This window comes from Hemitrygon akajei, chromosome 5 (assembly GCF_048418815.1).
Source record: "Hemitrygon akajei chromosome 5, sHemAka1.3, whole genome shotgun sequence".
NCBI lineage: Eukaryota > Metazoa > Chordata > Chondrichthyes > Myliobatiformes > Dasyatidae > Hemitrygon > Hemitrygon akajei.
Window position 1 is genome coordinate 47,709,425 of NC_133128.1, and position 23,191 is coordinate 47,732,615.

General features: G+C 42.1%; 1 protein-coding gene across 8 annotated transcripts in view; it reads right to left on the reverse strand.

Moving 5' to 3' along the window:
- Window positions 1–2,057: 2,057 nt before the first annotated feature.
- LOC140727745 (solute carrier family 22 member 15-like) overlaps window positions 2,058–23,191 on the reverse strand; it is an 85,864-nt gene continuing 64,730 nt past the window's right edge. For 2 of the 8 annotated variants that reach the window (XM_073045454.1, XM_073045456.1), the window contains exons 11-12: window positions 11,352–11,528; window positions 2,058–4,408 (exon numbers count right to left, since the gene is read on the reverse strand). In XM_073045454.1, the coding sequence (XP_072901555.1) occupies window positions 4,322–4,408; window positions 11,352–11,528 (264 nt within the window). In that variant the 3' untranslated portion in view covers window positions 2,058–4,321. Of the gene's footprint in view, window positions 4,409–11,351; window positions 11,529–12,050; window positions 12,174–19,522; window positions 19,620–21,756; window positions 21,821–23,191 lie in introns of those variants that run through there. The other 6 variants (XR_012098911.1, XM_073045458.1, XR_012098909.1 and 3 more) reach the window with 5 other exon arrangements.

Sequence of the window (23,191 nt, forward strand, 5' to 3'; positions counted from 1 at the left end):
TGAGCCTAACCAGGGGTGTATTTCTTCACCCTGAATGTCTCCTTCAACGATTGCAAGTCACAGCTGGATACTAAGAACATCGAGTAACTCAGGACTATTCCATCAGCGAATTGCTCGATAATGATAGAGCTGGACTTACTGCGTCCTATTGTGCAGAGACAGTGCACAGTCCAGAGGAAAAATGAATGAATGTCATGAACGTTTTTATTGAGGTCACAAGACCCTGTTGGACATTGGTAACATAATACTGTAAGTCCGGTTCATTGGCGAGACTGAATTGCATTGCGTCAGTTGTTGCATGAACAAGATCCTGAAGGCTCGTAGTCACCTATGGTGGTCACAGGCAAAAGAGACACTAGAGCTGGCTGCCCTCCAGTGTTTGCTCAGTGGACAAACAAGCTGGACCAGGACAACTCAGGGACTTCAGCTATACCTGTATTTTTGTTCATCTTTGCTATTTATAGTATGTGCTATGTGCAGTGTTGTGTGCTATTGGTAAAGTGTTTTGCACCTTGGTCCTGGAGGAACGCTGTTTCATTTGACTATATTCATGTATGGTTGAATGATAATTAAACTTAAAACTTGGAACATTTTTAAATCTCCGGCAGTATTATTGAGAACTATATTTCATACTGCAGCACTGATATGAATTAGTCAGCCAGTATCAGTATTGCAGCAGCCACGATCATTACGCATGTGGTGGAAAACCAAATACATGCATTTTCAATAGTACTGTAAGTATTCCAGTTGCCTACAAAAAAGAAGGAAGCAGCGTGCGTTAACAGCCCCTACTTAGGGGAGTGTAACTTCTTAGCCAGCCACAATTTTAAAAAAGTAATCTGTTCTTTTAAAGATTTAATGGACAAAATACAAAAACATAAAGGACTCTAAAGTTGAACAAAAGCAGCAAAAAAAAAAATTCAAAATTTGCAGCCAGTTGTCACTAACAAGTAGGGAGAGTAGGACTACTGGAAGCTTTTTAAAATATTTATCTATTCAGAATAGATTTTTAAACCTCTCTCAACCCTAGGATTTCAGTAGTACAGCACAGTTTACCCAATAACTTGAAAAGCCCATCCGACAAAAGACAGAACATACCTTCTCCTTGGGGCTTGATTACTTCAGCGTTTCAGATATAAAAATACTTTGGCCTTTGCAGCTGTTCCGTTGTAATCCCAAAGATGCAGTGGGAGTAAGTTGCAGACTTTGCCAGGACTAAGTCGTAAATTGATAGGGACTCAAGTTGGTTGGTTGAGGGCAAGGTTGAGCTTCAGCTGCCTGAAATGAAGACATTGACGACTCTATTTCAGGATTTACCTCGAAGTTCTCATGTGTCCTACTTGGGAAATGGACAGAAGACTGACAACCGATACATTCTTTAAAAAAATAAACCTGTGGCCTTTGTAAAAATATCTTTATTCACCTCGTCATTAGGCACCAAAAGAAATTCACTTTTTATTCTAAATAAACAACTACCCTGGCAAGTACAGGAAGACCTCTGGCTGGAGATTCCCAGAATCTTCCATAATGTGAATACAATATTTTATACTTATTCCATGTACTGTAGATACACCCTTGCTGGGTGACTGCCAGTTATATTGAATTAGAGTGACACATTTATTGATCTTCATACTCCAGTACGTTCAGCTCAACACAGTCAAGTATGAAGCAAGAATTCAAATATCTGCAAACACGGATCGCAACTTAATCTAACAATCATTTGCATTTGACTGGAGACATAGAGAAAAGACTTGTTGTACGTCAAGGCAACCTTGTCTGCTGATTTTTGTTTTGTTTGTAGTCCAGGTGGCAAGGAGCAATTGGCCCTCTGCAGATTTTGACAGATGGAATCCTTTAATTGTGAATAACTGGCATCCAAAAAGAATTGTACGAGCAGCTGCTAGTCCGGCTGACTACACTCAAAATAAGGAATGATGGACTAAGTAGAATTCTGCCATCATCTTTGTTAAGTGTATAATTTATGGAAAAATTTTACCCAAATGTAGGCATCTTTTGCTCTTGGCTTTGTTGTACAACATATATCAAGTGCAACCATGTGTAGAAAGGATTTAATGTTTATTAGCTACAACATATGCAAGGTCAGTGGACCCAACTGCCTACAGATTCTACCAGATGCACAAGTTCTTTACAAAATACAAAATCAATTTAAGTGTTTGGCCTCTTAGCTGATTCATTCCACAAATTTTATTAAAAATATTCAAAGTAATGACTTTAAGATTCATACTACACAATGTTTATTTCAAAGATCTGGATTACTAATAAAACAGATACAGTACACAAATGTTACAAAACTTTATAACCACATAGTTCAAATTTCAGAATACATTAACAATTTATTAAATGTTACAGGATACCTACACTAAATGTAAACAGTACCCATAATACAAACACTACAAGGGAAAAAAGCACCAGGCAGTTTGATTCTTGTATTAGGAATTCAGCTTCTTGTTGTTAGGGGATTTCATCCATCATCGTCGAAAAAATATTGAATTTACTGATTCAAGCTAAACCTTTGTAAATGAAAAGAGAATAAAACCATTTTTGACCAGATCAGCAGAATCAGAAAGGGTTAAGTCTACCATGTAGGTAGGTCCATCCAAGCAGTGCGCAGGATTACAAGAGTGTCATTGGCAGAGGGAGGAAATGCTCATTACAATAGAAATGAGCATTTTTGCTCACTCGTCCAAGTGCACCATGTTTGTTTCAATGATTTTTCTTTTTTCAAGGGACGAATGATAAAACTAATGTTTGGCGAGAATTTTTGTCATTGTTATAATTGCAATGCTTTATTAATTGTTGAACGTTGGCACTAGCAACTGAAGATGGGATTTTGGAGCATTTTTCCCAGAAAATACAAAAACAATTAAAATGCAAATAATCTGTTTTTTTTAAATTTAAGTTGTTTTGGTTTTGGGGCACCTTGCAAGACCATGATTGCTGTGAATCTAGAAGTTTTAAACTATGTCATTAATCATTTCTCAGTCAGTAAGGAAATTGACTACATTTCTTCCTATTTCAATCAATATTGTACTTACAAGATAAAAATCTTCTTGGCCTATATAAAAACAGCTTCTTGAAATTGGACAACTTTTTAAAAAATATTCTCCTTTGGAAATGAAGTCAGGGAATTATTGCCTTAAGTAAATAATTGACTTGGTTAGTGTAACTGAAGTCTAAAAACATTAAGGTCAATAATTCAGAATTCAATTTTAAATACTTTTTCAGCTTTTAAAAATCAATATGCTGTTTCAAGTTCAGAAAATTTCTCCTTTCAACAGTGGGACCCTGGTAAACAGATGTTTCCTATTACCAGCGTCACTCATTTCATGAAACTAGTCTGGGTGATCTTAACCAATTCTTTAGTAGACTTGAACCTGCAGCACTAACAATCCAGTATGATTTGGCATGAGATTAAATTATAAACTGCATTTAGAATACTGTGGGGGTGGGGAATTATTGCTTGGGACATTGGAGAACCATACCATGACTACCAACATTTCTGTATTCTTGAGTAGATGACAGAAGTAGAATATGTTCCATTTTCAGTACCAGATCTGTTCCCCCCCATGCTGAAAAGCCATCATTATCTTCATAAAATAAGTAAAATGGCTAAGTATACATTTCCAGCAAAAAATATATATAAAACACTCCAGTTTTTATTTTCCAGCAATCAACTTGGATAACTTCTCAAAATAGAAATAAAAAGTTTAATTAAGATCTTGTATAGCATTTCATAGTCATTAAGTATTTCCACTTAGAAATGTACTACTTTAAAGTACAGCAACCTATGAGACAGAACAGCACGATAGCTCTAATGTAGAGGACTTTTATTGGAAGGTCACCTTACTTGTTTCCCACTGCTGCTTTTTAAAATCTGACACCAGAAAGCTAGAAAAGGGCGTTTCCTGCACACAACTGCTCCTTCACAGGCTAATTCTGCTTGTGAACTCAGGACTTGAATTTGTGGTAGAACCAACTACCTTCCAGGTCAGATATACAGTAAGCCCTAGTAAGTTGGAATGCAGAAGAAGCTGGATATCAATAAATGTAAAAATGCCACCTACAAAATGCCTGTTTATAGAATGACAACACTAATGCAAGTCAAGTCCTGCTGCCAAATTCACTTATAAATACAATATTGCTTGGCCATATCCTGTAAACACTGTGAACACAATAATATCCCAACTAGCATGACACATTTCAATAAATAGATGGGTGTATATGAACACCAGTAAACCGTAAAAGTAAAGTGCTGCTTACAGCTTTTGCATTCTCATTACATTGTAGAATATTCTTCATGTTATTGAATCAATGCTGTTTCTTCATCGGCATCAAAATCTTTCTCACTCTCACTACTGATGTTTCCTGCATGATTCACAACACTTGCCTGAAAGTAAAAATATAAATTGCAGTTACATGGAGAAGAGATTAAAAAAAAGAGCAGGGGAATGGGGCCAGGAAGAGGTCCAAGGGTATTGAGAAGTGGGGGAAGCAGTCGACAAAGAGTTCCTCTGCCTGATCCCACCTGTGTGAGAGGGAGCAAGGGTGCTTTTGCTTGGTGACACTTGTACTGTATGTATCCATCTGTTTGTAAGCATCAACATCTATTCAGCTGAGCTTGGTGTCCAGTCACCTTGGACTCTGTCACTTGATCTATACCTTATTCTGTGTAGCTCATGTGGCCAAGGTCAACATTCACAGGACTGAAGCCCGATTACCAATGGGTGGGCCACATCCTTAGTCTGCTCACGATCAGGCTCCAGAAACAGACAATCTCAGTCATAGGAAAAGATTACAGGCCATCCCCGGTTCATGAACAAGTTCCATTTTTAGCAACTTTGTCTCACTAGTCAGCAAATATACAAATCGCTCAATATGGTAACCAATGAAAGGAACAATTATTAGGAAAATTACAAACTAGAAACTATGTTCTGCTGTTCACAGTCATAAGCACTACAGCACAGAATTAGGCCCTTTGGCCCATCTAATCCATGCTAGCTTGGTTTTCTGTCTAGTCCCATCTAATGCACCCTGACCATAGCACACCATACTTTGCTCCTTGGATGATTGGAATTAGTAGATGCAGCAGTGGACTGTTCTCTTTTCCATGGACTACTGTCGGGTTATCAGAGCAACAAACTGTTCCAATCAAGAAAATCAACATACACAAAATATCTATCCTAACCGTCCATTCTTCAACAATTCTACCCTGAACAAAAAGGTCCTGACGATCAATGCCTCTCAATTTTATAAACATCTATCAGGTTCTCAAACTCCAGGGAAAACAATTCAAGTTTATCTAACCTCTTGTTATAGCTAACCCCAGTAGCAACCTGGTAAACCTTTTCTAAACCATTCCCAAATCATTTCTATTGATAGGAACTTTGAAATGTAACCGCATGCTACTTTTGCAGATCAAAACCCCTTTCCCTGACAAAGGTAGCTCCTCTATTCAAAAGCATTTTTGCTGTGATGTTGGTCTCCACAGGAATTTGAGTCCAAGCCATTGTGTCCTGGAAACGGAGCAGACAGCATCTGCAGAAAGAGAGATAGAGTTGAAATTTGAGGCTCGAGGTGCTTTGTCAGCAATCTGACGGAGAGGAAAATGAGTTGATTTGAAGTTGCAGAGAAGGAGACGGAGGTACTTATGGGTCAGAGAGAGGAATATGGTGGGGCAAGGGTTAGAGGGCCAGTTTGTGGGTAATGATACTGACAATGTGCTGCAAGTAACAAGCCTGTGCGAATGTAGAAAAGAAGCACTGAGCTGTCACACTAAGAGATGAGCAGAAATAACCAATACTGATCGGGCAGGGAAAGCAACAGTCTGTATTGAGTCCGAAATGCTGAAACATGGCCAGGTGGGTCAAGCTTCAGCTGTTCCCCACACGCCATAGAACATTGCAGTGCATACAGGCCCTTCAGACCATGATGTCATGCAGACCTTTTAATCTACTCTAGATCATTGCAGCCTTTAATTCTTACACAGTCTTCCATTTTTCTATCATCCATGTGCCCATTTAAGTCTCTTAGAAAGCGTATGCCATGGACCCACCTCAGTAAAAAATTTTACCTCTGACTTACTGCCAAAACTTTCCTCCAATCATCTTAAAATTATGTCCCCTCATACTATCCATTTCCACTTCAGGGGGAAAAAATCTCCAGCTATCCACTTGATCTCTGCCTTTTATCATCTTGTATACCTCTGTCAAGTCACCTCTCATCCTCTTTCACTCCAGAGGAGAGACCAAGCACACTCAACCTATTCTTATAGGACATACTCTCTAATCCAGGTGGCTTCCTGGTAAATCTCCTCTGTGCCCTTGCTAAAGTTTCTGCATCTTTCCTATAATGAGGTGACCAGGGCTGAAAACAATTTCAAGTGTTTAAAAATTAATTTTATTCATAGGATAAATGTTGACAAAACCTCAGTATGTTCACATCAAATGTATCACACAAGACAATTGCTTTAAGTTACCAGCTAGGGGCTGGAGTTTATAAAAGGTGTAACTCATGTAGTCTTTCATTTCTCCCACTTTGTACACAAGGACAAGTATGATCAATCCACGGAGGAGAGAGTAATCCAAGCCAGCAGGTTTTCACATCTCTAAATGCAAAATGTGTGGTGCGTGGCCAAGTGGTTAAGGTGTTGGACTAGCGATCTGAAGGTCAAGCCCCGGCCGAGGCAGCATGTTGTGACCTTGAGCAAGGCACTTAACTGCTCCAGTCTACCCAGCTGAAAATGGGTACTGGGGGGGGGTTACAAAATACTGGGGGTTAACCTCGTGATAGACTGGCTTCCTATCCGGGGGGGGAGTCTTGTACTCTCAGTCACTTCACGCCACAGAAGCCGGCATAAGCACTGGCCTGATGAGCTGATAAGGGGCGGGACAGACTTTAACTTTAAATACAAAATAGTAGAGCGATGTAGTAATGCAACTCTGTGGAGACAAGCTGGGTATCATTGTCTGTAATACAATGCAGCAAAATTATATTTCTTTGCATGAACAATAATCCATAATTTGTCATCTCACCATAATTTTCCCTACTGAACAGGTGAGGGCTCTGGGGAAACTGAGACATGGCAAAGCATTGGGACCGGATGGTGTGAACCACAATGTCCTGAAGGACCGTGAAGGAAAACATTATGTATGGTCCCGGTACCCAAGAAGGGCCAACCAAAAGTTTTGCATGACTATCGTCCAGTGGCCGTGAGCTCACACGTCATGAAGACTCATGAAAGGCTGATCCTGGCTCACCCCTGACCCCTGGTCAGATCAGCCCTCGATCCCCTGCAGTTTGCCTACCAGGAGCACATCAGAGTTGACGATATTGTTATCTGCCTGCTGAACAGAGCCTCCTCCCATTTGGACAAGCAGGGCTGCGCTGTGAGGGTCGTGGTTTTTGATTTCTCAAGCACCTTCAATACCAGACAGCCCTCATTGCTGGGGAGAAGCTCCATTCAATGCAGGCTGGCACTTCCATTGTCTCCTGGATATTGGGCTACCTACTGGCAGACCACAGTTTGTGCAGCTTCAGAGCTGTGTGTCAGACATGGCTATAAGCACTGGGGCACCACAGGGGACTGTATTGGCTCCCTTCCTGTTTACCCTGTATACCTAGGACTTTAGATACAACACTGAGTCATGCCATCTGCAGAAATTCTCTGACTCAGCGACAGTTGGGTGTATAAAGGGAGGACAGGAGGATGAACACAGGGCCCTGGTGGAAGACTTCGTCAAATGGCACAAGCTGAATCATCTGCAGCTCAGCATCAGTAAGACAAAGGAGATGGTGATGGACTTTAGGAAGACTAAGTCTGCACTGCTCCGTTACTATTGATGGTGATGTGGTGAGGACCTACAAGAAACTGGGGGTGCACCTGGACAACAGACCTGAGTGGAGCACCAACACAAAGGCCATGTACAAGAAGGGCCTGAAACCTCTTCCTGAGGAGACTGAGGTCATTTGGAGTAGGCAGGCCTCTCCTTCACATGTTCTACCGGTCTGTTGTCGCCAGAACAATCTTATACGTAAGTGGTGTGCTGGGGCAATGGCATCACATGAGTGATGCCAACAGGTTCAATAAACTGATTAGGAAGGCTGGCTCTGTTATAGCAGTCAAACCGGACACACTGAAGCCTGTGGTAGAACATAGGACCTTATGGAAAATCCTGGCAATTCGGGAAATGTTTTTCACCTTCTGCTTGCCACTTTAGCTGAAAAGAGGAGCATGTTTAGTAATAGACTGCTCCAAAGAGCACTATATGATGCACCATCAATAACTCACTCTGAGACGTAAGAAGCGAGGTATCGGCTTTTATTGACTGGAAGAATGAACAACACTACATCCTGGGGAATGAGGCTGGGCAACAGGCCTCAGTCGCCTTTATACAGGGGTCTGTGGGAGGGGCCACAGGAGCAGTCAGCAGGGGTCTGTGGGAGGGGCCACAGGAGCAGTCAGCGGGGGGGTCTGTGGGAGGAGCCACAGGAGCAGTCAGCGGGGGGGTCTGTGGGAGGAGCCACAGGAGCAGTCAGCGGGGGTCTGTGGGAGGAGCCACAGGAGCAGTCAGCGGGGGTCTGTGGGAGGAGCCACAGGAGCAGTCAGCGGGGGTCTGTGGGAGGAGCCACAGGAGCAGTCAGCGGGGGTCTGTGGGAGGAGCCACAGGAGCAGTCAGCGGGGGTCTGTGGGAGGAGCCACAGGAGCAGTCAGCGGGGGTCTGTGGGAGGAGCCACAGGAGCAGTCAGCGGGGGTCTGTGGGAGGAGCCACAGGAGCAGTCAGCGGGGGTCTGTGGGAGGAGCCACAGGAGCAGTCAGCGGGGGTCTGTGGGAGGAGCCACAGGAGCAGTCAGCGGGGGTCTGTGGGAGGGGCCACAGGAGCAGTCAGCAGGGGTCTGTGGGAGGGGCCACAGGAGCAGTCAGCCGGGGGTCTGTGGGAGGAGCCACAGGAGCAGTCAGCAGGGGTCTGTGGGAGGAGCCACAGGAGCAGTCAGCGGGGGTCTGTGGGAGGAGCCACAGGAGCAGTCAGCGGGGGTCTGTGGGAGGAGCCACAGGAGCAGTCAGCGGGGGTCTGTGGGAGGAGCCACAGGAGCAGTCAGCGGGGGTCTGTGGGAGGAGCCACAGGAGCAGTCAGCGGGGGTCTGTGGGAGGAGCCACAGGAGCAGTCAGCAGGGGTCTGTGGGAGGAGCCACAGGAGCAGTCAGCAGGGGTCTGTGGGAGGAGCCACAGGAGCAGTCAGCAGGGGGTCTGTGGGAGGAGCCACAGGAGCAGTCAGCGGGGGTCTGTGGGAGGAGCCACAGGAGCAGTCAGCAGGGGTCTGTGGGAGGAGCCACAGGAGCAGTCAGCAGGGGGTCTGTGGGAGGAGCCACAGGAGCAGTCAGCGGGGGTCTGTGGGAGGAGCCACAGGAGCAGTCAGCGGGGGTCTGTGGGAGGAGTCACAGGAGCAGTCAGCAGGGGTCTGTGGGAGGAGCCACAGGAGCAGTCAGCAGGGGGTCTGTGGGAGAAGTCAGCGGGGGTCAGTGGGAGGAGTCACAGGAGCAGTCAGCAGGGGTCTGTGGGAGGAGCCACAGGAGCAGTCAGCAGGGGGTCTGTGGGAGAAGTCAGCGGGGGTCAGTGGGAGGAGCCACAGGAGCAGTCAGCAGGGGTCTGTGGGAGGAGCCACAGGAGCAGTGGGTCTGTGGGAGGAGCCACAGGAGCAGTGGGTCTGTGGGAGGAGCCACAGGAGCAGTGGGTCTGTGGGAGGAGCCACAGGAGCAGTGGGTCTGTGGGAGGAGCCACAGGAGCAGTGGGTCTGTGGGAGGAGCCACAGGAGCAGTGGGTCTGTGGGAGGAGCCACAGGAGCAGTGGGTCTGTGGGAGGAGCCACAGGAGCAGTGGGTCTGTGGGAGGAGCCACAGGAGCAGTGGGTCTGTGGGAGGAGCCACAGGAGCAGTGGGTCTGTGGGAGGAGCCACAGGAGCAGTCAGCAGGGGTCTGTGGGAGGAGCCACAGGAGCAGTGGGTCTGTGGGAGGAGCCACAGGAGCAGTGGGTCTGTGGGAGGAGCCACAGGAGCAGTCAGCAGGGGTCTGTGGGAGGAGCCACAAGAGCAGTCAGCAGGGGTCTGTGGGAGGAGTCAGCAGGGGTCTGTGGGAGGAGCCACAGGAGCAGTCAGCAGGGTCTGTGGGAGGAGCCACAGGAGCAGTCAGCAGGGGTCTGTGGGAGGAGCCACAGGAGCAGTCAGCAGGGGTCTGTGGGAGGAGCCACAGGAGCAGTCAGCGGGGGTCTGTGGGAGGAGCCACAGGAGCAGTCAGCGGGGGTCTGTGGGAGGAGCCACAGGAGCAGTCAGCGGGGGTCTGTGGGAGGAGCCACAGGAGCAGTCAGCAGGGGTCTGTGGGAGGAGCCACAGGAGCAGTGGGTCAGTGGGAGGAGCCACAGGAGCAGTCAGCAGGGGTCTGTGGGAGGAGCCACAGGAGCAGTCAGCAGGGGGTCTGTGGGAGGAGCCACAGGAGCAGTGGGTCAGTGGGAGGAGCCGCAGGAGCAGTGGGTCTGTGGGAGGAGCCACAGGAGCAGTCAGCAGGGGTCTGTGGGAGGAGCCACAGGAGCAGTCAGCAGGGGTCTGTGGGAGGAGCCACAAGAGCAGTCAGCAGGGGTCTGTGGGAGGAGCCACAGGAGCAGTCCAGACAGGTATATGTAGTTCACCACACTATATGAGGTCATTCTTACCCTTTTGGCCATTAGGCTCTATAATGAGTCAACTTATAGCCGGGGAAGTGATAACCCCCCTCCTGTTAGAGGCAACTTACTTTTTTTAATTCTATCTTACTTCTCTTGTAATATTTGTATAACTGTACACTTGTAATGCTACTGTGACTCTGTAATTTCCTTTGGGATCAATAAAGTATCTATCTATCATTTCCTGTTAGTCACTACACAACATAATTACCAGACTGCCTTGTCGCAGAATAGCTCAGTTTAAGAGAAATACACATCCAGGTTGAATCTGAAGTTTAGTTCTGAAATCTGAAACTATAGTTAACTAGCAGGGTCTGGGACAAGTGACTCCACAATCTTTCAGGCTGCTCAGAAGTATTGATCCCTGTTGAAATCCCTCCCCTACAACTAATACTATCAGAAATAAGACTAATGGCGAATAACAAAAAGCTTACACCAAATACTTCTAGTTGAAAACAATGACATTTTTTACTGGTGCAGCAATGAGTTTCTTCACATTCGGGGTTTTGTAGGGTGAGATTTCAGACACCAAGCGGATTTGCGCTCAGATTTGCCCAAGATGAACTGAACAGATTAGAACTATCCAGGAAAACATCAGATCGGTAGCACACTATTCCATTTACCTGCGGCTGATGGGAAACAGCTGTTCCTCCATCTTTGTGGTGTACCATGCCATAAAGGTCAGAGATCTTCTCTGGAACCGGTTTATTCAGCGTTTCTGGTAGAAGCAAAGCAAGAATTCCTGCTAACACTCCAGAGATTCCAAACACCACAAATTGCAGCGACGACTGAATGGCTTTCTGTGAATGAGTATAGCAAAAAAATTAATGAAGGGCCAAGAAACACCAGGTCAAAGATATAAATAACACTAGGTCAAAGATATAAATAACACTGGGTATTACATAAAACAGCCCTACTGAAAGCACAATAGCACTCTCTCCTCTTTACCCAGTCACCAATGCCTCTAGTGAACCGTGAGAAAAAAATCATGGCCTCAGTCTCTGATGTGGGCAGCCATCCCATGCGAGATTATTCTATCAACACCCAGGAGACTTGTACTATTGTCTGCAGTTGCATAGTAATTCCCATTTAAAAGTTGTGGGACGCCCATGAACTATAGGCCATTCTGACATTGAGCTTTATGGTTTAGCAGCATACTCAGCTAGTAGTTACTTTCAAATTATTACAGGAAATTCTGTGGCAGTCTGCATTTCATCAAACCACTTGGACTAACCTTACACCACAATCCCTAAACCTTTTCTAGGATATTCATTAAAAAAATCAGTAGGAAGGAGAAAAACAGAAAGGTGGCAGTAATTTACCTTGCTCTCCTATCCTAACAAGTACATCTTCCCCTGTGTTTAGAGGTGCAGGCACCTCACAATAGCTGATCTTTCCCAAAGAAGCATTTTGATCAGATAGAATATCCAACTGAGCAAACCAAACTGTCAATAAAAACAGGACTTTAATGGCCAACAATTCATCACACAAGATAATTATTATTCAGCTTTCAGAACTTAAAACAGGCAATTGATAAAAGGCAGAGAAATCAAGGTAAGAAATATTGAAAAAAATTCCTAAGAACCTAGTTTTCAGTGCAAGTAAAATTAAGATTCAAGAAGATATGTCAATGTTAAATCCAGGTTAAGATACAGCATTGTATTCAGTGATAAATTTTCTTGCATGTCAAGAAACTAGAATGTAACATACTTAACTGTATGGTTCTTCTGTATCTATTCAAGGAAAGTTTTAAATTCATGAAACCAAGCCTTTAAGTCATGTTTAATATTTATCTTAAGTGTTGTACATAATTAACTAACCTTTTGCAAATTGTTTCTCAATAAGTTATTGTTTATAAAAAAGCTCAACTTCCACAAAATAATTCATACATTTTGTAACTCAGTGTTTTATATATCTCCTCAATTTACAAAACTCATGACTGGACACAAGGGTTTTGCTTGGTGTGCTCCTATGTACCCAACCCTTTCGAAATCCTTCCAAAAATTGTCATGTTTAAAGTTACAAAAGTTAGTGTCCAGTATTAGTAGTAAACTTAGTAATATCTTAATGAACCAAAGATGACAAACATATGGAATGCATAACCTCAGGAATCATTGATTGTATACCAATGAGACGTTTAGCATGATGCTTAGATACAGAAAGAATAGAAAAACTTAACTATAGTTGATAACTAAGGGGAATACTCCCGTTATGTATAAATCCTAGATCAGTTGCATCAAAAAGCTTCTGCACTATAATTTCTAATACAACTTAAACCTTACTGCTTTTAGAATCCAATATAATGAATATTTTCAAGATTATAAAATACAGTGAATTCTGGTTAATTGGGCCATCAGTTATTCGGGGCAGTCACTTATTTGGGACAACTCAAAGAACAAAAATTGCCAAAACAGCTAGGATTCCCTTAGCTTATTTAGGACACTGCTTCTTCATTGAGACAGGTTAGCACAAGGCTTTACAGTACAGGTTCCTTTCCAGCCACAGTAAGACACTACACAATGCTTAAGGTGGTGGTTTTAAATAGCACCAGTTGTGTGTTTGCTTGTTTTTAAAAAGCAGTGATTGTTGTCACAGATAGTTGGCAAGAAATAAGCAGCAAGACAATTTAAAATTGTTTTGCTCACTGCAGTTTCAAGCATTCAGGATTGGAAATGCCAGAAATGGCTGCAGGTGAAATTGAAACAATTTTGCTACTTCAACTAAACAGCAAACTATGAAAAATTTGAAGGTATCGACAATTATTTTGAATGTTACAATTAAAATAAAGATTTGGAGGATGTAATGGTTTCTAACTAGTGTCAGTTGTATGCACTTGTGTTGCCATTAAACACTACACTGTAGTCTGAGGACAGTGTAGTGTCCTTTGAGCAAACAGTTTTTAAAATAACGTCAGTTTTGTATGCTTGTGTTATGTATTCATTTGGGCTGACCAACGTTGCATTAAAAACAGTGATTTTTTTTTAAAACACTACTTTACACAGGAAAGCAATGAAGGCAGTCCACTATCTGCATTATGTGTCTGCACTGACTTGGTTCATTTACAGGCAATCAAAAGAATACAGCAGTGGACACTGTATGAATTCCTCTATCAATAACTGTTAGGAGTCAATATACAGTTTTAAGTGAAATACAGAACGAATTAAAAAACCACCAATATTGTAGTAATATTGGGAGTGTTCTAATTTGTTCTGTATTTCATTTAAATACATGGATTATTACTCAGTTAAATGGTAACTTGCCTTTAAAAAAATTTCAATGAAACTTCAGCTAATTGGGGCAGCCGCTTAATTGGGCTAAAATGTACTAGTCCCAATGGGTTCCAATTAACTGGAATCTGCTGTACTTTTTCTTAAAAATTATTAATAATTAATACACTAAGAGCAAGCAGCATACCAGGCTAAAACACAAACCAGCAGCAGTCACAACTTTTGCCCCACAGTTAGAGCTTCCTGTGGTTACCAATCTTAAGATGACAGACATAACAAATAATCTATCTGGTTAGTGTCACTAAAGATGGAAAATACTCAAGAAATCCTATTGAATCAACTGAAATCTGGTCTTTCATACAAAGCTTCAATGTATCTTATTGAAAACTCAATCAACCTTGCCCATTTCAGAACTGGTTAAGCGCATAGCAGGTACATGCAAAACTTAATTTCCAGCTCTTAAGTCATTTCCATAGACTCTTATAGAAAATAAAGCACATGAAATTATGCCAAAAATGTAACTAGTAAAATTTGATACAGAATCATCACTTTATCTATTGCCGTAAGAATAAAACATTCGCCCTGCTAAAATAGCTATAAATCTTCATAGCAACTGCTTGACTTTTATGGGTTAACCATTAAGTAATTAAATATCACCCTTGTCCATTATCCTGCAAAGACGATTCAAATCAATTATTTCTTTAAATTCATATAAGCACTGTTGAAATGTTAAATCAAGAACAGATTTAAACAGTAGGTTAGAAAATTGTTCTTGTACTGAGAACTGTCAGATTTTAATCTGCTCAGCTACTGATTCAAAACATAATTACTTTAAGGATCAGAATAATAGAAGTGAACTGTGGATTGGAATCCTCCAAGAGAACCACAGCCTTGTTGAGGGGTTTGGAGGCTTGCGTGCCTCAATGACCCAGAGAGCTATGTTGACTGGGAGTCTGGGCCTTGAGCTTTGACTCTTTGCCAAGTAGGTCTAAGGGTAGAGGCCAGAGTAACAGTTCTCCAGGTCTGGGGGTTCAGCTCAGGGCTATCAACCTTGACCGGTCAAAAAAAATGTTAAGGACACAGCAATGAAGAACCCTTCTATATCTGTGTGCAACCAAGGGCAGACAGAAATGGAGGACCTTTATTGCTGCCCTAAACACCTGCAGCATAACAGGCAGTAAGTGGATTGGATTATGATTGGGTAACTTGTAGGTAATATATATTTATTATTATAAATAATAATTATATACTTAATAGACTTTACAGTCTCCTCCTCTTTCTCTCACTCAAGTACTAGAAATAGGATTCTAATCCACACCTCCCAAAGCATTTTAGACCATATTTCCATAAGGCTAATAAACACAATAACTAGATAGATGTCTCCAAGGTCCTCTTACACTTGCTTTTTTTTTTGAGATGGAAAACAAATATAGTGTTGTGACTGATCTAAGTCACCGAGAGACACCGGAGTTGTGGATATGAAAGTCTTTATAGCAAAGAGACATTCTTCCGGAGACACTCTTGGTAGAGGTTCACAAACCTAAAAGTACATCACATTTTTTATACCCTTAAGATTAAAGGTTTAGATGGGGTGGAGTTTGTTGGTGCGTTCAGGTAGGTGTCTTGACACAGTATGTAGATAAGCCTACAAGAGGAGTGGCTGTACTTGATTTGGCATTGGGAAATGAACTTGGTCAGGTGTCAGGTCTCTCAGTGGGAGAGCACTTTGGAGATAGTGATCATAATTCTATCTCCTTTACAACAGCCTTGGAGAGAGCTAGGAACAGACAGGTTAGAAAAACGTTTAATTGGAGTAAGGGGAATTATGAGGCTATCAGGCAGGAAATTGAAAGCTTAAATTGGGAACAGATATTCTCAGGGAAAAGTATAGAAGAAATGTGGCAAATGTTCAGGGGATATTTGTGTGGAATTCTGCATAGGTACGTTCCAATGAGACAGGGAAGTTATGGTAGGGTACAGGAACCGTGGTGTAAAAAGGCTGTAATAAATCTAGTAAAGAAGAAAAGCTTACAAAAGGTTCAAAGAGCTAGGTAATGTTAGAGATCTAGAAGATTATAAGGCTAACAGTAAGGAGCTTAAGAAGAAAGTTAGGAGAGTCAGAAGGGGCCATGAGAAGGCCATGGCAGGCAGGATTAAGGAAAACCCCAAGGCATTCTACAAGTATATGAAGAGCAAGAGGATAAGGCATGAAAGAATAGGACCTATCAAGTGTGACAGTGGGAATGTGTGTACAGACCAGAGGAAATAGTAGAGGTACTTAAATGAATACTTTACTTCAGTATTCATTATGGAAAAGGAGCTTGGTGATAGTAGTGATGACTTGCAGCAGACTGAAAAGCTTGAGCATGTAGATATTAAGAAAGAGGATGTACTGGAGCTTTTGGAAAGCATCAAGTTGGATAAGTCGCCGGGACTGCATGAGGTGTACCCCAGGCTACAGAAGGAGGCGAGGGAACAGAATGCTGAGCCTCTGGCAATGATCATCAATGGGGACGGGAGAGGTTCCGGAGGCTTGGAGCATTGCAGATATTGTTCCTTTATTCAAGAAAGGGAGTAGAAATGGCCCAGGAAATTATAGACCACTGAGTCTTACCTCAGTGGTGTTAAGCTGATGGAGAAGATCCTGAGAGGCAGGATTTATGAACATTTGGAGAGGTATAATATGATTAGGAATAGTCAGCATGGCTTTGTCAAGGGCAGGTCGTACCTTATGAGCCTGATTGAATTTTTTGAGGATGTGACTAAACACGTTGATGAAGGAAGAGCAGTAGAGGTAGTGTATATGGATTTCAGCAAGGCATTTGATAAGGTACCCCATGCAAGGCTTATTGAGAAAGTAAGGAGTCATGGGATCCAAGGGGACATTGCTTTGTGGATCCAGAACTGGCTTGCCCACAGAAGGCAAAGAGTGGTGGTAGATGGGTCATTTTCTGAATGGAGGTTGGTGACCAGTGGAGTGCCTCAGGGATCTATTCTGGGACCCATATTCTTTGTGATTTTTATAAATGACCTGGATGAGGAAGTGGAGGGATGGGTTAGTAAGTTTGTTGATGACACAAAGGTTGGAGGTGTTGTGGATAGTGTGGAGGGCTGTCAAAAGTTACAGTGGGACATTGGTAGAATGCAAAACTGGGCTGAGAAGTGGCAGATGGAGTTCAACCCAGATAAGTGTGAAGTGGTTCATTTTGGTAGGTCAAATATGATGGCAGAATATAGTATTAATGGTAAGACTCTTGGCAGTGTGGAGGATCAGAGGGATCTTGGGGTCTGAGTCCATAGGACGCTCAAAGCAGCTGCACAGGTTGACACTGTGGTTAAGAAAGTGTATGGTGTATTGGCCTTCATCAATCGTGGAATTGAATTTAGGAGCCAAGAGGTAATGTTGCAGCTATATAGAACCCTGGTCAGACCCTACTTGGAGTACTGTGCTCAGTTCTGGTCGCCTCACTATAGGAAGGATGTGAAAGCCATAGGAAGGGTGCAGAGGAGATTTACACGGATGTTGCCTGGATTGGGGAGCATGTCTTATGAGAATAGGTTGAGTGAACTCGGCCTTTTCTCCTTGGAGCGACAGAGGATGAGAGGTGACCTGATAGAGGTATATAAGATTGAACTGAATTGAACTGAATGATCTTTATTGTCATTATACATAGGTACAATGAAACTCTGTTTGGCTTCCTCTCAGGCAATTAAATGAGGCGGTAGATTAAAACAAGGCAGTAATAGAAAAACAGTATTAAATAGACAAGTAGCAGAAAATAAGTTGCAGCAGCACCAGAATATCACAGTAATGCACAAAGTGCCATTTGTGCAAGCATTTGAGTCCTCGTGTGTGCATGTGCTTGCAGTTTCAGTCGTTGTTCTGTGGGAGTGGTGTGATGGAGGCCACAGCTCTGGGCCATGATGAGAGGCATTGATTGTGTGGATAGTCAAAAGCTTTAAGGTGCTGGGGAATAGCTACAAGGGAGATGTCAGGGGTAAGTTTTTTTACTCAGAGCAGTCAGCGCGTTGAATGGGCTGCCGGCAATGGTGGTGGAGGCGGATACGATAGGGTCTTTTAAGAGACTTCTGGATAGGTACATGGAGCTTAGAAAAATAGAGGGCTATGGGTAAGCCTAGTAATTTCTAAGGTAGGGACATGGTCAGCACAACTTTCTGGGCCGAAGGGCCTGTACTGTGCTGTAGGTTTTCTATGTTTCTATGTAACAGCAGGTGATTCAATACAATTTCAATAGTTACAATGACATTGTTTACTTCAATACTTTGGGTAGACAAATGGTTCCTTTGAGGTACATATTTACAGTGGAAGCACATTGTAAATGATAAGAGACCTCTGAGAAGGTTCAAAGGCTTTTGCCAGGAAAAACTATAATTATCACAAATATTCTCAAAAAATAACATGACAGGAAACCCAGGCACCCAACTGTTGATAGAGCCAAGTGATACTATCAGTGTGGTCTGCAAGCTTTCTTGAACTTGCTTAAACCCATTACTCACACTTTGGATTGATGCAAGCCAATTAACACAACCCCATTATCTTAACTTTTGGCTGATGCATATGCTAATATCTCAGTCACTACTCTTCCTCAGCCGAACACTCCTGCAGTACATGAATGCAGGAGAGTTTAATTAGATTGCTATAAGTGCTTTGATTTTCAACAAGCAAGTTAACTTAGCTTGCAACATAACATGAATTCAATGATTTTTAAAATCTTTTAACTTTAATTTGTGCTTCTGATCAATATTTCAAGAATGTGCCAATATTTGGCATTACTTGGATGATAGTCAGACTATTTTGATGCCAGATGCCAATGATCCTTACAGCATTTGTATTTACAACAATACAAGCATATTAAAACTATTATTCCTTGGAAAAAGGGAAATTTAAATCTTGCTGCCAGGCAGTTTTAATTTTGTCAAGGGGAGCTTGCCTCAAAGTCACTAACTTATCTCGAAATGTAGATAGTAAACCGTGTATGGGATTCAATTCTCAAGTCAGTTAATTCAACTTCTTTATGTGCTCACCATTGCCTGTTACAGTTTAAGGTTGTACATAGAGCTCATATGTCTAAAACTGAATTATCACGTATCTATCCAGACATTAGTCCCTGTTGCGACAAGTGTAAAGATAGATAGATAGATAGATAGATAGATACTTTATTCATCCCCATGGGGAAATTCAACATTTTTTCCAATGTCCCATACACTTGTTGTAGCAAAAACTCATTACATACAATACTTAACTCAGTAATAATATGATATGCATCTAAATCACTAACTCAAAAAGCATTAATAATAGCTTTAAAAAAAGTTCTTAAGTCCTGGCAGTTGAATTGTAAAGCCTAATGGCATTGGGGCGAGACTTCCCTTATTCATATATATTGGACTTGCCCTGACTTGGAGAAATACTGAAGAGATGTCTTTCTAACTTTATCCCATATACTTAATTATTATTTGGAACCTAACCCTCTGATTGCTCTTTTTGGCACCTCAGGAGAGGTTGACACGCACCCGAGTCCAACTAAACGTTGTACATTGTCTTTTACCTCTCTTTTGGTCAGATGCGCAGTCCTACTCAGGTGGAGAGATGCTGCCCCGCCCACTCGTGCTCAGTGGCTCAGAGACATTGTGTCCTGTTTAGACCTTGAAAAGATTCATTATTCACTTCTTAGTTCAGACATAAAGTTCCAAAGGGTGTGGGGACTTTTCTTGAATATTTTCATAATTCCCACTTAGTTTAAAGGTCCATCCCTTTTTAAAAAAATAATAGACAATAGGTGCAGGAATAGGCCATTCAGCCCTTCGAGCCAGCACCACCATTCACTGTGATCATGGCTGATCATCCACAATCAGTACCCTGTTCCTGCCTTCTCCCCATATCCCTTGACTTCACTATCCGTTATTTTTCTTTTGCATATAAATTCTTTACCTCCAGCTTCTTTCGGTTAAGATTTACGGTATATGATGTGTAAACATATAATAGCCCAGGTAGTAGGCAATATACCTTCTTTTTATAAATACAGCTCTGTGGAGATAAAAGTTCTGATTAACTTTTCTATTATAAGGTTGGCTTGGAGTTGGGGAATGGGAGGGTGGGGTGGTAACTTTATATGAATCTACCATGGGTGCTTTTCTTTAACTGTTGTGAACTGTATACTTGATATGTTTGTTTTGCACTGTACAAAGTTCTTTTTTTACTGTTTTTTTCATTCTAGAAACTAATAAAAAATTTTAAAAAGTTATTCCAGAAACAGCCTTTACTTCTAAAATGAAAGACTACTGGCTTTAGGTATTAAATTTTACTTTCCAGCTACTTTTTTTCCCAGCTCTAATTACATGCCTTACCAGTGTTATCATGTCTAGTATAATTATTCAGTGACATAAAGTGAAGAGAGAAATTATGTGGCTGAAGTAAATAAGCTATTTTGGACCCATTTTCAATTAATTGATGCAATCAATTCATTAACCTATAATTTATCAGTGGCAAAGTAAGGGCAAGAATTATGAAATGGCATTGAATTTGTGGTTGAAGAATTGGTGTAGGGTTTCAGATTTGTGGATCTCTGGGGTTTCTTCTGTGGAAGGTATGACTTGAACAAAAGGGATAGGTTGCACCTGAACATGATGGGGACCAATATCCTTGTGGGCAGATTTCCTAGTTGGGGAGGGTTTAAATTAGTTTAGCAGGGGGATGGAAACTAGAGTGATAAGTCAGAGAGGGAGCAATTGATGTTGGAAGCTTTACACAGCGCAGACCAGATTTGCCAGGATGCTGCCTGGATTACGTGCATGTCTTATGAGAAATATTGAGCAAGCTTGGGCTTTTTTTTTAAACTCTGTTTGGTGCAAAGGAGGATTTAAAGTGATTCGAGTAAAAGGGATGATGTTACGAGGAAGGTATTGTTGAGTGGAGGGTGCATGGAACACCCTGCCAGGTGTGGTGGTAGAAACAGACACATTAGGGACATTTAAGAGACTCTGAGGCAGGTAGATGGATAAAAGTGAAATAGAGGGCCATGTGGAACGGAAGTGTTAGCTTGATCTTGGAGTAGGTTGAAAGGTCAGCAAATCATGGGTCAAAGAGACTGTTCAAAGCAGCAAGCAATAGCAATGTTCAAAGCTGGCCACAGTGACTGATGTGTTACCCTCAATAGGCTTTGATTTCAGATTCATCTAACATTTTCTAGAGGTTATTTATGTAGCTCTGCAACAGTACAGCAGACAGCTGAGCAACCGGACCAAAGGCATTTTATCAGCAGCAAAACAACAGGTTAAAGAGCATGGAATGTATTGAAAAGTATATTTAATCTATTCAATTTCTGTACAATAATGTTTGGAATGTACACATGGAGCAAATGTTGAATTAATTGTCTTTGTGTCTTCTTGCAGAAGAAGTAGTTGGGAGAATGAGCTGGCAGTTTGGTCCCATAGGCCCTTGCCCCATTCAGAATTATGGCTATCTTCAGTATTTCCCTGCCCTATCTTCACAAACCTTGATATTCTTAACACTGACACATATCGGTCTTTGTTTTGAATGAACTCATTGCTCAAGCCTTCTCTGATTCACAACTGTGAATTTCTCATTTTATTCCCAAATTGCCTGTAGTTTATTCTGACACTGACTTATTGTTCCACACTTCTCACCCAGGGAAATGATTCATTCTTCCTGCATTTGGCTTACTGAATCCTATAAGAAATCAAGTTTCAATGAGACATTCTCCTATTCAAAAAAATTCTTAAAAAAAAGTACAGGTTTAGTTTACTTTTTATACAAGCTCACCTCTAAATATCAACTTGTCTTTACACTGTATATCATCAATTAGTTAAATCATCCATAGAGATACCTAGAGTTAAAATGTCAGATGCAAATATGAATGAAAAGAATTCCTCCAAATCAGAATGAAACTTATAAATATTTTCTCAGGGCCAGGAAGGCATCATAACTTGGTACACCATTAAAGGTTAGCTACTCTGGATTTAATGCAGAACCCTCAGTACCTCTGACCATGGAAGTATATAAATAAATAAATTCATGAAAACTAATCAACACGCACAAAATACTGGAGGAACTCAGCAGGCCAGGCAGTGTCTACAGAAAAGAGCAAACAGTTGACATTTCAGGCTGAGACCCTTTATCAGGATAGGGTCTTGGCCTGAAACGTCGACTGTTTACTCTTTTCCACAGATGCTGCCTGGCCTGCTGAGTTCCTCCAGCATTTTCCAGCATCTGCAGATTTTCTTTTGTTCATGAATACTAATGACTTCTAAAATATCTGCAAAAAACAATGACAGACTCTGGTTTTCAGTTTCACTGCACATTACCACACAATTAAGAAAACACAGTAAATTGCAAGGTTAAACAGAAGTTAAGCTAAGTGTACTTGTTGTTTGCGAAACATGAAGGGCAAATCATATCACACTCAATTACTCAAACTACCTGCGTCTCAATATCACCAAGACCAAGGAGATGGTGGTGGACTTTAGGAGATCTAGGCCTCATATGGAGCCAGTGATCATTAATGGAGAATGTGTGGAGCAGGTTAAGACCTACAAGTATCTGGGAGTACAGTTAGACGAGAAGCTAGACTGGACTGCCAACACAGATGCCTTGTGCAGGAAGGCACAGAGTCGACTGTACTTCCTTAGAAGGTTGGCGTCATTCAATGTCGTAGTGAGATGCTGAAGATGTTCTATAGGTCAGTTGTGGAGAGCGCCCTCTTCTTCGTGGTGGCGTGTTGGGGAGGAAGCATTAAGAAGAGGGACGCCTCACGTCTTAATAAGCTGGTAAGGAAGGCGGGCTCTGTCGTGGGCAAAGTACTGGAGAGTTTAACATCGGTAGCTGAGCGAAGGGCGCTGAGTAGGCTACGGTCAATTATGGAAAACTCTGAACATCCTCTACATAGCACCATCCAGAGACAGAGAAGCAGTTTCAGTGACAGGTTACTATCGATGCAATGCTCCTCAGACAGGATGAAGAGGTCAATACTCCCCAATGCCATTAGGCTTTACAATTCAACCGCCAGAACTTAAGAACTTTTTAAAAGCTATTATTAATGCTTTTTGAGATAGTGATTTAGATGCATATCATATTTTTTTTTACTGAGTTAAGTATTGTATGTTATTAGTTTTGCTACAACAAGTGTATGGGACATTGGAAAAAAAGTTGAATTTCCCCATGGGGATGAATAAAGTATCTATCTATCTATTACGCCTAA